Source organism: Rhinopithecus roxellana, chromosome 5 (assembly GCF_007565055.1).
Source record: "Rhinopithecus roxellana isolate Shanxi Qingling chromosome 5, ASM756505v1, whole genome shotgun sequence".
In the NCBI taxonomy this organism is placed as follows: domain Eukaryota; kingdom Metazoa; phylum Chordata; class Mammalia; order Primates; family Cercopithecidae; genus Rhinopithecus; species Rhinopithecus roxellana.
In genome coordinates, this window is record NC_044553.1 from 132,050,771 (window position 1) to 132,066,353 (window position 15,583).

The 15,583-nt window shown below is 45.0% G+C and overlaps 2 protein-coding genes across 2 annotated transcripts in view; one reads left to right on the forward strand and one right to left on the reverse strand.

Moving 5' to 3' along the window:
• The first annotated feature begins 8 nt into the window (after positions 1 to 8).
• Positions 9 to 13,164, forward strand: COQ6 (coenzyme Q6, monooxygenase). Its single transcript, XM_010382624.1, has 12 exons — positions 9 to 276; positions 3,196 to 3,330; positions 5,082 to 5,140; positions 5,436 to 5,559; positions 8,138 to 8,268; positions 8,971 to 9,078; positions 9,162 to 9,224; positions 9,414 to 9,521; positions 11,212 to 11,414; positions 11,494 to 11,609; positions 11,779 to 11,945; positions 13,030 to 13,164. Exons 1-12 carry the CDS (start codon positions 114 to 116, stop codon positions 13,057 to 13,059), a joined length of 1,407 nt encoding a protein of 468 aa, XP_010380926.1. The 5' UTR covers positions 9 to 113; the 3' UTR covers positions 13,060 to 13,164.
• ENTPD5 (ectonucleoside triphosphate diphosphohydrolase 5 (inactive)) overlaps positions 11,512 to 15,583 on the reverse strand; it is a 59,273-nt gene continuing 55,201 nt past the window's right edge. Inside the window, exon 16 of the mRNA XM_030930879.1 lies at positions 11,512 to 11,624. Within this exon, the coding sequence (XP_030786739.1) occupies positions 11,592 to 11,624 (33 nt within the window). The 3' untranslated portion in view covers positions 11,512 to 11,591. The remainder of the gene's footprint in view (positions 11,625 to 15,583) is intronic.

Genomic DNA, 15,583 nt, shown 5'->3' on the forward strand with positions numbered 1-15,583 from the left:
TTTCCGGTTCTGAGGACGCCGCTGAAGCGGGACGGGATTGGAGTGCTCTGCTCCGGAAGCACTACCTAGTTGGGCCTGCCGGAGGCCTGAGTGAGACGGCGCAGGTCTGCACCATGGCGGCCCGGCTCGTTAGCCGATGCGGGGCTGTGGGCGCAGCTGCCCACAGCAGCCCGCTGGTGTCCTGCCGCAGGTGGTCCGGCGCCTCAGCAGACACAGTGTATGACGTGGTGGTGTCGGGTGGAGGCCTGGTGGGCGCTGCTATGGCCTGTGCCTTGGGTAAGCTCCTCTCCAGGCTACTAGTGGCGGGAAACTGGGCCGCGGAGACCCGATGAGAGCCGTGAGCGCCCTAGTACGACTTGTCCAAAGACAGTTTCTCCCCTGCCCTCCTAGAGGAACCCCAGGGCAGGCTGGAATGCGTGTGGTCCTTCAGGGTCCAGTAGGGTCAAAAGTGGGAGGGGCGTTCTGAGTCTATTCTACTCATGGGAAAGCAGGTCCTCCCAGGGTTATTTATATATGAGAGTTCCAGTTTCTCCAGATCCTGGACAGTACTTGTCATTGTCTTTTTGTTTATAGACATTGTAGTGGGTGTAAGTAAAGTGGGATCTTCAGGTTTTGATTTGTATTTCCCTAATGATTAATGATGTTGAATATCTTTTCACACGTGTTTTGGTCATTTGTGTGTCTTCTTTGGAAAAATGCCTGTTCAGACCCTTTGCCCGGTTTTTAATTGAGCAGTTTGTCTTTTGAATACTGAGTGGTAAGAGTCATTTTTATTTATTTTTCGAGACAGGGTCTTCCTCTGTGCCCAGGCTGCAGTGCAGTGGCATGATCACAGCTCACTGCAGCCTCAACCTCCCTGGCTCAATTGATCCTCCTGTCTCTGCCTCCCAAATAGCTGGGACTGCAGGCATGCGCCACCACTCGGCTGATTTTTGTATTTTTTTGTAGAGATGAGGTCTCACTATGTTGCCCAGGCTGGTCTGGAACTCCTGGGCTCAAAGCAATCCACCCACCTCAGCCTCCCAAAGTGCTGGGATTACAGGCATAAGCAACCCTGCCTGGCCATTATTGTGTTTATTCTGTATACAAGTCCCTTATCTGATAAATGACTTGCAAATATTTTCTTCCATTTTGTAGTCTTTTCACTTCCCCCCACGCCCTCCCCCCAGACGGAGTTTTGCTCTTGTTGCCCAGGATGGAGTACAATGTCACGATCTTGGCTCACTGCAACCTCTGGGATTACAGGCACGTGCCACCACACCCGGCTAATTTTTGTATTTTTAGTAGAGACAGGGTTTCACCATATTGGCCAGGCTGGTCTCGAACTCCTGACCTCGTGATCCACCTGCCCCTGCCTCCCAAAGTGCTGGGATTACAGGCATGAATCACCATGCCTGGCCCATTATGAGACATTTTTTGCGATTTTTTTTTTTAAGCTCCTCAGCTATCATTAGTATTAGTGTTTTTTATATGTGACCCAAGACAATTCTTCTTCCATTGTGGCCTGGGGAAGCCAAAAGATTGGACATCCTGATCTGAGGGCAGCTATTCTACCCTATGATCCTCATCTCACAAGATACACAAAATTTAACTTAAAGCAGATCATAGACTTCTGTAACAGGGTGGTTCTCATGGCTACTTGGGAGGCTGAGGCAGGAGAACTGCTTGAAACTGGAAGGGGGAGGTTGCAGTGAGCCGAGATTGTGCCACTGCACTCCAGCCTGGGCAACAAGAGCGAAACTCCATCTCAAAAAAAGAGAAGAAGCTAGTGCCCTCTACAGAGTGTGTCCCTGTGCCCCATCCTCCACAGCAAAAGCTGCTGTGGTACTGCAGCAAGAGGGGCCGCTCACTGTATGGGTGGAGCTAACTTTCTTTTTTTTTTTTGAGACAGAGTCTCTGCTCTGTCACCCAGGCTGGAGTGCAGTGGCAGGATCCCAGCTCACTGCAACCTCTGCCTCCTGGGTTCCAGTGATTCTCCTGCCTCAGCCTTCTAAGAAGCTGGGACCACAGGTGCCCGCCATCACACCTGGCTAATTTTTGTGTTTTTAGTAGAGACGAGGTTTCACCATGTTGCCCACACTGGTCTCAGACTCCTGAGCTCAAGTGGTCTGTCCGCCTCGATCTCCCAAAGTGCTGGGATTACAGGCGTGACCCACTGTGCCTGACTTTTTTTTTTTTTTTTTTAAGTTTTTGAGACAGGGTTTTACTGTCCCCCAGGTAGGAGTGCAGTTGCACAAACATGGCTCAGGTGTGCCACCATGCCTAGCTAGTTTTTAAAAAAATACATTTTTGTAGAGACAGGGTCTTGCTATGTTGCCCAGGCTGGTCTTGAACTCCTGGGCTCGAGCGATCCTCCCACCTCGGCCGCCCAAAATGCTAAGATTACAGGTGTGAGCCACCATGCCTGGTCCCCCTTTTCTTTTATAAACTCTAATTCTTTTTTTTTGAGATGGAGTTTTGCTCTTGTTGCCCAGGCTGGAGTGCAATGGTGCAATCTTGGCTCACTGCAACCTCTGTCTCCCAGGATCAAGCGATTCTTCTGCCTCAGCCTCCTGAGTAGCTGGGATTACAGGTGCCTGCCATCGCTCCTGGCTAATTTTTTTGTATTTTTAGTAGAGACAGGGTTTCACCATGTTGGCCAGGCTGGTCTCGAACTCCTGACTTCAGGTGATCTGCCCACCTTGGCCTGCAAAGTGCTGGGATTACAGGTGTGAGCCACCTCACCAGCCTTTATAAACTCGTAAGTCTTTATTCTTGGTTTAATCTTGAGACTGCATTGAATTTTGCTTATTTATTCCACTTTTTCTTTTGAACAGGAGTTGTAATTTTTAGTGACTTTAATACTTGAGATTGGAAAGAACTGGTGTTTAAATACTATAACTTTTTCCATTCATTTTTCCTTTCTAGGGCTTTCTGTTTGCTAGTTAGGTGTTTGCCATTACTTGCTTCTTGGCACGTGGCATGTAGTGGTCTTTGGAGAAGGCTTACAGTGGTGGGCAGGGTGGTTCTCATGGCTAAAATGGTGGTATATGTTATTGCTTAGGACTCTGCATGGGTATAGTGTTTACTTTATGTTCTCTGTAAGAAATTCATACTCTAAGGGTTAAGTAGTTACTCTGTTGTTTCTCTTGGTAATGGGAAATACTTGATTTTCCTGAAATGATATAAATTTTTAATTTTTTTTTATTTTTTTAGGGTATGATATTCACTTTCATGACAAGAAAATCCTGTTGCTAGAAGCGGGTCCAAAGAAAGTATTGGAGAAATTGTCAGAAACTTACAGCAACAGGGTCAGCTCCATTTCTCCTGGCTCTGCGACGCTTCTCAGTAGTGAGTAGAAGATCCTCCTTCAAAGATCTAGTCTCCTTTCCCACTCAGCTTTCTAGTGTATCCCATGGGGCAGAGTCATCAGAGCATCTGACAAGGAGGGAATTCACTGAGGTGGGTGGAGAGGGGGTGGGATTGGTAGTCTAATGCAGATGTGGACCCCTGCAATTGCCACTGCATCAACTCCCCGTCAGGAATGCATCCTTGAGGCATGTGGGTCCATCATGTTGACTTCACTCGTGATGTTGTGTCATTATGAATTGGTGGAACTGAAATCATATGAACTAATCATGAACATTCACTTTGAATAGCAGTGCTCTCTTCATCCTGAGTCAAGCCCTCTAGCAAGCTAGGGAGCTTGCATGTGAAATGCTCTTGGGTTGCAGATGAATAATGTGTACACGTGGAACCAGTTAGCCAACTGTCATTAGGTCTGCTGGATATTTCCCTCAGACCATCCTGTCTGAAATCACCCTATCTCAAATTAAACTCTTCCATCACTTTCTAGCCCCTTTCCCTGCTCTATTTTTCTTCATAATGCTTACTACTACCTGGCATTATATTATGTGTTTGTTTTTTATTGTCCATCTCTCCAATTAGAATGTTAACTGCAGAAGGCCAGGGACTTTGTCCGTTTGGTTTCCCACTTTACTGTATTTGGCACATAGTTGGTGATCAGTAAATGTTTCCTCAGTGAATGAATCTGTTCAGTGCTATGAAGAGCTAAAAAATAAAAAATAGGCCAGGCACAGTCATGTGTACCTGTAGTCCTGGCCACTTGGGAGGCTGAGATGGGAGGATCGCTTGAGCCCGGGAGTTTGTCTCGCCTGGGCAATATACCGAGACCTTGTATCTTGAAAAAGAAAAGACCAGTGGGCCAGGCGCGGTGGCTCAAGCCTGTAATCCCAGCACTTTGGGAGGCCGAGACGGGCGGATCACGAGGTCAGGAGATTGAGACCATCCTGGCTAACACGGTGAAACCCCGTCTCTATTAAAAAATACAAAAAACTAGCCCGGCGAGTGCCTGGCCACTGCACTCTAGCCTGGGTGACAGAGCGAGACTCGGTCTCAAAAAAAAAAAAAGACAGATGGTTTCTAGAAATCCTTTGTAAAATAATTTTTTAAAATTTGTCTTTAGGAGTTTTATAACTTCAATAGGATGATGAAGAAAAAGAACAATGCGGATTTGGTTTTCTTTTTTTATTTCCCCTACTTTATGTGATTTGACCTTTTGATCATGGAAGCTGGGTCTTTATTTATTTATTTATTTATTTGAGATGGAGTCTTGCTCTGTCGCCCAGGCTGGACTGCAGTGGTGCTATCTCGGCTCACTGCAAGCTCTGCCTCCCGGGTTCACGCCATTCTTGTGCCTCAGCCTCCCAATTAGCTGGGACTACAGGCGCCCGCCACAACGCCCGGCTAATTTTTTGTATTTTTTAGTAGAGACGGGGTTTCACCGTATTAGCCAGGATGGTCTCGATCTCCTGACCTCGTGATCCGCCCACCTCGGCCTCCCAAAGTGCTGGGATTACAGGCGTGAGCCACCGCGCCCGGCAGAAGCTGGGTGGTTTTTCATGCTATGCAACCTGGAACTGGGGAACAGAGTAGCTTAGGTACTAACATCAAACAAGATAGAAGTGGAGAGTGTTATTGAAGAACACTGAAAACAACCCTTTACATAACAGGATGGAGGGACAAGGGGGAGCCCAGGTCCCTGTGAGGTCACTCTGGTCTATAGATCCTTTCTTTTGTAGGTTTTGGTGCCTGGGACCATATCTGCAACATGAGATACAGAGCCTTTCGGCGAATGCAGGTGCCCCTTTATGTTTTTCAATTTTGTCAAGATGTTTTGGTCTGTCTTGTGTTAAGCTATCAGAGTCCACTTTCTCCAAGTGTTCTGTGAATGTAAGAGGAATCAGACAAGGTTCACAGTCCGAGGAAGTGGGGAGAAGAAGCATTCCCAGAATCTTCTTCTAATTTTATATTTTCCTGCCAGAGAGGGTGACAATTGTGATTTTCTGCTCTGTCACTTGGGAAAGCAATATGGTTTCTGATTGGAGTGATGTTTCTTCTTGGTTTTAATGCAAACTTTCCTTTTGTGTTTCCAGGTGTGGGACGCCTGCTCAGAGGCCCTGATAATGTTTGATAAGGATAATTTAGATGATATGGGCTATATCGTGGAGAATGATGTCATCATGCATGCTCTCACTAAGCAGCTGGAGGCTGTGTCTGGTGAGGCCCCCATCTTCCATCTTGCATTCATTGGGAAGTGAACTGCTTAGGACTTACTGGAAGAAAGGATCTCTTTTACAATATTCAGTGTCCACCATAAAGAAATCCTCTGATGGCCAGGTGCGGTGGCTCACGCCTGTAATCCCAGCACATTAGGAGGCTAAAGCGGGCGGATCATGAAGTCAGGAGATCGAGATCATCCTGGCTAACATGGTGAAACCCCATCTCTACTAAAAATACAAAAAAAAAAAAAAATTAGCCAGGCGTGGTGGCAGGTGCCTGTAGACCCAGCTACTCGGGAGGCTGAGGCAGGAGAATGGCGTGAACCCAGGAGGTGGAGCTTGCAGTGAGCCGAGATTATGCCACTGCACTCCAGCCTGGGTGACAGAGCAAGACTCCATCTCAAAAAAAGGAATCCTCTGATGATTATTTCACAGTGCTGGATACTTAAGGAATTGCTGGGTCACATAATAATTCTATGTTTAATATTTTCAGAAGCTGCCAAACTTTTCTAAAGAGGCTATGCAGGCCGGGCGCGGTGGCTCAAGCCTGTAATCCCAGCACTTTGGGAGGCCGAGACGGGTGGATCACGAGGTCAGGAGATCGAGACCATCCTGGCTAACACGGTGAAACCCCATCTCTACTAAAAAATACAAAAAACTAGCCGGGTGAGGTGGCGGGCGCCTGTAGTCCCAGCTACTTGGGAGGCTGAGGCAGGAGAATGGCCTAAACCCGGGAGGCGGAGCTTGCAGTGAGCTGAGATCCGGCCACTGCACTCCAGCCTGGGCGACAAAGCCAGACTCCGTGTCAAAAAAAAAAAAAAAAAAAAAAAAAAAAAAAAGAGGCTATGCAATTTCACTTTCCCACCAGTATATAAGGGTTCCAATTTCTCTACATCCTCACCAACACTTATTTTCCTTCTTTTAAAAAAAAAACTGTAGCCATCCTGTTGAGAGTGAAGTGGTATCTCATGGTAGTTGTGGTTGCGTTTCCTTAATGATGCTGAGTATCTTTTCCTGTCCTTACTGGCCATTTGTGTATCCACTTTGGAAAAATGTCTGTTCAAAATCTTTTGCCTGTTTTTTTTTTTTTTTTTTTTTTTTTTTTTGAGATGGAGTCTCGTTCTGTTGCCTAGGCCGGAGTGCAGTGGTGCAATCTCTGCTCACTGCAAGCTCCACCCCCCTGGTTCATTCTCATGCCATTCTCCTGCCTCAGCCTCCCAAGTAGCTGGGACTACAGGCACCCGCCACCACGCCCGGCTAATTTTTTTGAAGTTTTAGTAGAGACGGGGTTTCACAGTGTTCACCAGGATGGTCTCAATCTCCTGACCTCGTGATCCGCCTGCCTTGGCCTCCCAAAGTGCTGGGATTACAGGCGTGAGCCACTGTGCCCGGCCTTGCCTGTTTTTAAATTGGATTATTTCTCTTTTTGAGTTATAGGAGTTCTTTATATATTCTGAACATAAATTTATCAGTTACGCGATTTGCAAATATCTTACTGTTCTAGAGAGAGAAAAATTGGAAGCAACTTAAATGCTTTTTGATATTGAATAGTAGTTCATGTAATGAACCACGATGTACCTTTTAAAGATAATTTGGATCTAAAATTTAATAACTCAGAAATTTGTTCCATAATATATTGGGTCATATGATTACACTTGTGTGTGCATGTCCATGCATAGGAAATTGGAAAGCCATACACCAAAGCTGTAACTGCAGTTGTCTCTGAGTAGTTTCATTAAGGGTGATTTTTCCCCACTTTAACCTTTCTTTGTTGTCCAAACTTTTACAGCGAGCTTACTATTACTATTTAAATCGCTTTGTTGAGGGTATGACTGACTGACTGACTGACTGACATACAAAAAGCTGTAAATGATGCATACAGTCTGATGTTTTTGGAAATAGTGTTTTGTTTTGTTTTGAGACAAGGTCTTGCTTTGTTCTCCCTGGCTCGGGTGCAGTGGCTCAAGCAATCCTCTCACCTCAGCCTCCTGACTAACTGGGACTACAGGTGCGCACCATCATGCCTGGTTAATTTTTTGTAAAGATGGGGTTTTACCATGTTGCCCAGGCTGGTCGTGAACTCCTGGGCTCAAGTGATCCTCCTGCCTCAGCCTCCCTAAATGCTGGGATTATAAGCATGAGCCACCCGTGCCTGGCTATAGAGTGTATTGTTTTTATGACCAGAAAAATGAAATGATTTCCAGCTGGAAGAAAAACTTTTGTAGTCTAGGATTTGTTTCAGCCTATGGTATTCCCAGCTTGTCTACTGTAAAAGCACACACGGGCTCATTTAGGCGCAGAGTGAAAATGGAGGCACAGAAGCATGTGGACAGTAAGAGTGCCTCTGACAGAGTTCACTGAGAACTTCAGTGTCTTTTTTTGACATTGAATTATCTCTGTGGCTTCTGTCATTTATTAGCTCAGACCATAGCATTAATTACTGATTTTTTTTTTTTTAATCTTAAATGACAAGACACTGCTGTCCTGGGGCCTTGCTTTAGGTTTAGTTACGGCTTTTTCCTCAGCCTATGTGGCCCACTTTTCTAATTTTCTTTTCTCTCTTTTGAACTCCCCAGACCGAGTGACGGTTCTCTACCGGAGCAAAGCCATTCGCTATACCTGGCCTTGTCCATTTCCCATGGCAGACTCCAGCCCTTGGGTTCATATTACCCTAGGTGATGGCAGCACCTTCCAGACCAAATTGTTGGTAGTTGAAGATTCTTATTTTGCTAGGGGTCTTGTATATCTACATCTTATCCTAGATTCTAGGGATTCTGGTTTTAGATCTAAGCTCTAGTTTAATTTTAGGCAAAGCTTTTGGTTATAAGGACCAGTACCCATTCAGGCCAGCTCAAGTTGAGATGGTCTCATCCTAAATCCTATACAGGAAGCAATCTCATGGGCTGTCTTAGGTCATGAAATAACAGATAGCTGGGCCTCACAGGGCAGGCACCAGAGTGTAGGGAATGGAGGCTGTTCTTTCCCTCTGAGGAGTCTGTGGTCATTGATCTCTTGCCTCTCATTTTTCTCCTTTTGCAAGCTTCCCTTTTTGCATGGCAGCCATTCCTAACCCTACATCAGAACTATTCAGCTCCAGTGTGTGCCCCATACTGAAACTTTCCTTATTGCTCTCTAGTTCAAGTATCAGGAGGGCCTGGCTGAGTTTAACTCATGGCTGGCACCTTTTGAGTCATGTCCAGCTTTGGCTCTGTTGGCTGAGGCTGAGGTGACACAGTGCAGGGGCTCCGCGTCTAGGGGCTCTGAATGAAGCAGGCCTGATGGAATTATTCTGCCACAGAATGGGCTCACCAACAATCAGAGCTGGAGGAAACTTTAGGGGGCAAAGAAAAACTTCTGAAGCAGTTTAAGGAGAGGCTGTAAGACTTAGCAGGCTCGTGTGTCCATGCAGATAGGTGCAGATGGTCACAACTCCGGAGTACGGCAGGCTGCTGGAATCCAGAATGTGAGCTGGAACTATGACCAGTCTGCTGTTGTGGCTACTCTGTATTTATCAGAGGTAAGATCCTGAGCTGCCATCTGGGGACTCTATTCATAGGCACTAGGTACTTCGCAGAGAAACTTTTCTCCTCTCTGTTGCAGGCCACAGAAAACAACGTAGCCTGGCAGAGATTTCTTCCCTCTGGGCCTATTGCTCTGCTCCCGGTAAGAGGTCCTTCTGGCCAGTCTGCCCACATGCATGCAGCCTTTCCTCTTCCCTTTCTCTCAGCCTTTTTCTGGTTTCAAGGGAATCTGCCCAGGCTGGTTGTAAGTTCCCTTCTTGTCTTTTTATGCTTGAGAGTTCCCAAGTGCAGAAGAATCTTAGCCCTTGGTATTGGTGTTCTTTTGACACAGCTCTCAGACACCTTGAGTTCCTTGGTTTGGTCTACATCCCATGAACATGCAGCACAGCTAGTTAGCATGGATGAGGAAAAATTTGTGGATGCCGTTAACTCTGCCTTTGTGAGTATCAATATACCCAGCTAATGATGTGTTGCAGGAGGACGTACAGAAAGGTGTGGTTTTTTTTTTTTTTTTTTTTTTTTAAAACAGAGTCTTGCCAGGCTGGAGTGCAGTGGCGCGATCTTGGCTCACTGTGCAATCTCTGCCTCCCGGGTTCAAGTGATTCTCCTGCCTCAGCCTCCCAAGTAGCTGGGACTACAGTCATGTGCCACCACGCCTGGCTAATTTTTGTATTTTTAGTAGAGATGGGGTTTCACCATGTTGGCCAGGCTGGTCTCAAACTCCTGACCTCAAGTGATCTGCCTGCCTTGGCCTCCCAAAGTGCTGGGATTACAGGCGTGAGCCACCATGCCCAGCCAGAAAGGTGGTTTTGAGTCAGGAAAAAGGAGTAACCAGTCAGCTGTCCCTTTGTACTTTGTAACTATAATGCTTGGTCTGGATTATGTGGAGGAGGGCATACAGGGAAATGCAAAACAATAGAAATAATTAATAACCTTTTGAGGGTTGTGGGCTGCTGTTAGGCTGACTGAAACAGCTGCCTGGGTGGTGGTTATCATTGGCCTTTTTTTGAAGCTGTAACACTTGCATCACTTTGAACAGTTCTGCTAGGTTCCAGCTACCTGAACCTTTCAAGCCTAATTCATTGGAAGTATTCCTAGGGAAAGGCTGAGCGAATGTCAGCATGGGGCTTAAGAGTAAGCTTAGTAGGTGGGTTCAATACTGGTTCTACCTGTTCATTTCCTGAAAAATGTAAATAGTATCACTAACTTCTCAGGATTGAATGAAGACTTTCAAAATGAGAGAACTTTTGTAAAATGCATGGAACATCTTTAGTACATTGTAGGTGCTCAACAAATACAAATAACTATTCTGGAGTAGACACAGCCTTTGGATAATAGGGGTACCAGTATTACTTTTGGAGCCTAAATGACACTCAAAGCCTGCCACCTTCACACCAAAGAACTGAGACTCCACTGCTCTGTAGTAGCAACAAGAATAAAAGGAACTGAACATACTGAAGTGGATTCTGAGATAAATGGTGAACACTACCCCACTCTGGGCCATTTAGTATATATTCCTGGCACAGGTCTAGGACCTCTGCAGTGCAGTCATTCACCATTAATTGTCCTTTCTATGTAGCAGGCTCTGGAGATACTGAGAACAGTCTCTGCTTTCAGGAAGTTCATAGTCAGGCAAGGAAGACTAAATGACAATCTCCGTACAGTGATAGAAGTATGCATAGGATGCTGGGGAAGCATACAGGAGGAAACACAGAGAAAGACTGGAGGAGTTAAAAAGAGGCGACATCTTCTGGATGCTCTGAGGTGTTATCCTAATGAAATAGAGACGGGCATTCTAAGCAGAGGAGAGTCGTGGAGGTAGAAGGATACTGTGTGATGAGCTATACTGTGGCCGGTGTATGGTTATTGAGGGTGGGGACTAGTGAAAGGTGAAGCTCAGCAGTAGGCAGGGGCCAGCTCATGTGCAGTTTGGCCTGATCTTAAAACCTGTGGGGAGCAATGAGAAGTTGAGCTTTTTACTTGAAGGGCTTATCACTTGTCAAGATCAGTGTAGGCAAGTTGGGTAGCATTAGCCTAAGCTTTGGTTACAAACAAGGTTTCTTTGTTGAATTTTTAATTCCCTGCTACTCAAATTTCACCTTGTGTGTCTTGTGGCTGGTGCTGCTCAGTGGAGTGATGCTGACCACACGGACTTCATCGACACAGCTGGTGCCATGCTGCAATATGCTGTCGGCCTTCTGAAGCCCACGAAGGTCTCGGCTCGCCAGCTGCCCCCAAGCGTAGCCAGGGTGGATGCCAAAAGCCGAGTTCTGTTTCCTCTTGGGTTGGGACATGCTGCTGAGTACGTCAGGCCTCGGGTGGCGCTCATTGGGTAAGATGATAACAGAGCAGGGCCACTCCCTTCTCACCTTGCTGCCAGAGGTCACACCTGAACTCTGCTTTATTCTTAGGGACGCAGCCCACAGAGTCCATCCGCTTGCAGGACAGGGTGTCAACATGGGCTTTGGGGATATCTCCAGCTTGGCCCATCACCTCAGTACGGCAGCCTTCAATGGGAAGGACTTAGGTAAGGATTCAGGTACTGTGGAGAAGTATCCAGAGGTCATATAGTTAGGCAAAATCAGGGCCCACAGTAGCAAGAGGGAGTGGACATAAAATATATATGGTGGCTTGCTAGGAGAGGGAAGAAAACCTTATTATTGGATGAGGGATTTAATCTTTCCTCTGCCTTTCAGGTTCCATGAGCCACCTCACAGGTTATGAAACGGAAAGACAACGTCACAACACTGCTCTTCTGGCTGCTACAGACTTACTAAAAAGGCTCTATTCTACCAGTGCCGCCCCGCTTGTGTTGCTCAGGACATGGGGCTTGCAGGCCACAAATGCAGTGTCTCCACTCAAAGTAAGAGGTTGCTCAGAGGAATGACTTTGCAAACAGTTCTCAATTTCTTTTTTTTTTTTTTTTGAGACAGAGTCTTGCTCTTATCGCCGAGGCTGGAGTTCAGTGGCACAATTTCTACAGCCTCTGCCTCCCAGGTTCAAGTGATTATCCTGCTTCAGCCTCCCAAGTGGCTGGGATTACAGGCACCTGCCACCACACCCAACTAATTTTTTAATTTTTAGTAGAGATGGGGGTTTCACCATGTTGGTCAAGCTGGTCTTGAACTCCTGACCGGTGATCCGCGTGCCTCGGCTTCCCAAAGTGCTGGGATTACAGGAATGAGCCACTGCGGCTGTAATTCTTTGAATTAATTTTCTTGGCTGTAAAATTATTATCTTTATGTGTCTGCCTTCTCAAGGGTTACGAGCAGAAGAGTACTTGCTAGGCTTTTAGGTGTTACAGCCCACATCTAAGTAGTAACTTTATGTATAAGAAGGGCTTAAGAATAGTGAATAGGGAGTGTTGTGGCACATGCCTGTAGTCCTAGCTATTCAGGACACTGAGGCCAAGAGGATCATTTAAACGCAGGAGTTTGAGGCTACAGTGAGCTATGATCACATCACTGTACTCAGACTGGGTGACAGAGTAAGACCAGTCTCTTGAAAAAAAAAATAATAATAATGAATAGGGATTTCTAATGATGAAGATGTTTAAGCTCCTTTTGCTGCTTGGCTGGTTTCATCCTGAAAACTTGTATTTAAAGATATGTTTTTTCTGTTGGGTGCAGTGGCTCATGCCTGTAATCCCACCACTTTAGGAGGCTGGGGAGGGAGGAGCGTTTGAGTCCAGGAGTTTGAGACTACAGTGAGCTATGATCATACTACTGCACTCCAGCCCAGTCAACAGAGTGAGACCCTGTCTCCAAAACATGTGTTTATAGATATGTATATATTTGTTTTTTTAGCCGAAATAAAACAGGGACTCTTGGGAAGAATATCTACATGATTATTATCTATAATAATAATTCTGTAGAGAATTATCTACAGTAATTATTTTCTTCACCTTACAGTGTTAAGAGTTTCACTCACTTATATTTTTTCTCCAGGAACAGATTATGGCCTTTGCAAGCAAATGAGTACTCCTCTCCTAAAGATTATGTTGATGAAAAAGAACATCCTCCCCTAAGACCCATCATACATATTTTCAAGATCTTATTTAATAAACTTACTTTACATTCGAATTCTCTTTTTCTTCTTTGCTTAATGGGCCTGTGGCACCCAAATAATGAATGATAATTTGCTGTGAGGAGCGTATATTAGCCAGACCAAAGGAAAAAACTTTGAAGAAAGACTTACAATGTGGTTGAAAAGAGCTTTTTATTACTAAAAAACCCACAAGGTGCTGTCACACTCATTTCCAATTGTTAACAATCATTTCTAAAGAGAAAATTTACAGTTTTTTTTGTTTTTGTTTTAGTGTTGGTCTTAAATTTATTCCGTTGTTTTTTGATAGAGGTAAGAATTAGAAATAGTTGATGCATTTTTGTTAGAATTGCTGATTAAAAGTTAACATCAGAATGCAAATTAAATATAAATTGCTTTAACCTTTGTTACAGGTGCACTGGACTTTCTGAAAGGAAAACCAGGTCTCATTAATGCTAGTCTTTATCACTTTATCACAGCACCAGATTTCCATTTTATTTATGGTTCCTCTCTGGGACACCACTGTCTGTTTAATAAAACAATAAATAATTCATTGCACAGATCTGAAGACCTCAGGAACCAGATCACAAGGAAAACCGATTAGCAGCAGAATTTGTTCGTGTTTGGTGGCAGACTGGTGGCCAACTGGAGGGAAGGGAGTTTTACTGTGGGTTTTTAAAGAGGTCTCTTCACAAGACCAGAGATGCCTCTTGAAGAGATTTTTAGGTTGTGGATTTGCTTACTCTGAAGAACATCTTGCCCAAAAGTCTGATTTGAGATGAAATGAGGAGAAACAGTCTGCTTTTGAACCAAGTAAGGTATTATTGGGAATAATTTTTAGAGCCATGGGAAATCTATTCTTGTAGGGGCGCTTTTCAGGCAAATGCAGAAAATTTAAAAGATTCTAGAACAAAAAAGTGACAATGTCACAACCTTCCTGGAATCTCAGGAAAAAGAATTAAAGATGGCAGCTGCTGTGAAAAGCTGTGTGACTACTGGCGGAGACTGCAGGGACAAGGTCATCTTTCACAACAAATGGAAAGGTGGCCTAGATGAGGAGGACACAGACTCTCCAGAAGTTATGCAAACAAAATCAGGCAAGACGAAGAATTTTAAGGCACACCTCCATTGGCCCACTGAGTGTTCTTCATATGACAATGATGTTAAACACCATCTGTCATGTACCAGGCCATGTCCTAAGTATTTTAAATATATTAACACATCTACAAAGAGGAAACCATTAGAATCTGTAGGACCTCTTAAGAAGCCCAAAGGCTCTACTGCAGGCAGGATGGGCCTTACAGAAAAAAAATAAAAATTCTCATTCCAGATTGCTCCTAAGATGGACAAATTGGTTACTTCTCCAGAAGGTCTAATCAAGGTTAACAAAATAGATATAGGTAAGTTTCTGGAGTTAGAATGCTTCTACCTTAGAGTTCGGAGGTATTTGGGATGACCAAAGGAGTCTGTTGGACGGTATTTGTGCTTTACAAAATGGCCCCCGCCGTGATTAAAGACAAGAGACTCTTGACATCTCTGCATTTGTCAAGCTGGAACAGTCTTTAGTGAAGGCAGCTTACGTCTTGTAAAATACTGGTTTCTACTGGAGGAAACACGGACAACATTAGTGTTCTGTGACTGGTCTGGCACCCTACTTTTATTGACAAAGATCGGAAGGGGTCTGAAAGTCATGTCACTTAATAAAGAACTTGGGAGAAGCTTTCCTCAAAAGATCCAAAGATTTTGGAAGGAGAGATTAGAGAACTAAGACCACTTAGAAGACAGATATATTTCAGCTCAATATAAGGAATTTTTTTTTAACATCGGTGCGGTTCCAAATGGAATAAGCTGTTTGAACATGCCTTAGCAGAAGCTGAATGGCAGCCTGTTACGAATTCTAGGGAATTCTGTACTGAGTACAACCTTGGCTTATTTCTTTGGACTGTTTCCAATTCAAGATTCTGTTATTTCATTAAAAGCATTTTGAGGAAGGCAGTTGGTATAAAGGTGACCTTAGTAATAAAAGTCTGTGAAGTCTAAACAAATTCCACAGTGAATTTAAAGAGAAGAATTTTAGGGACAAGGAAACAGAAATTTGCCTAGTAACTTGCACATAGCAGATGGTAAATATTTATTGACTCAATGGAGTAATGTTAAAAATAAGGTTTCGGCCGGGCATGGTGGCTCATGCCTGTAATCCCAGCACTTGGGGAGGCCGAGGCGGGTGGATCACGAGGTCAGGAGATCGAGACCATCCTGGCTAACACGGTGAAACCCCGTCTCTCCTAAAACTACAAAAAAGTTAGCCAGGTGTGCTGGTGGGTGCCTGTTAGGCCCAGCTACTCGGGAGGCTGAGGCAGGAGAATGGCGTGAATCCAGGAGGCAGAGCTTGCAGTGAGCCGACATCGTGCCACTGCACTCCAGCCTGGGTGACAGAGCAAGACTCCATCTCAAAAA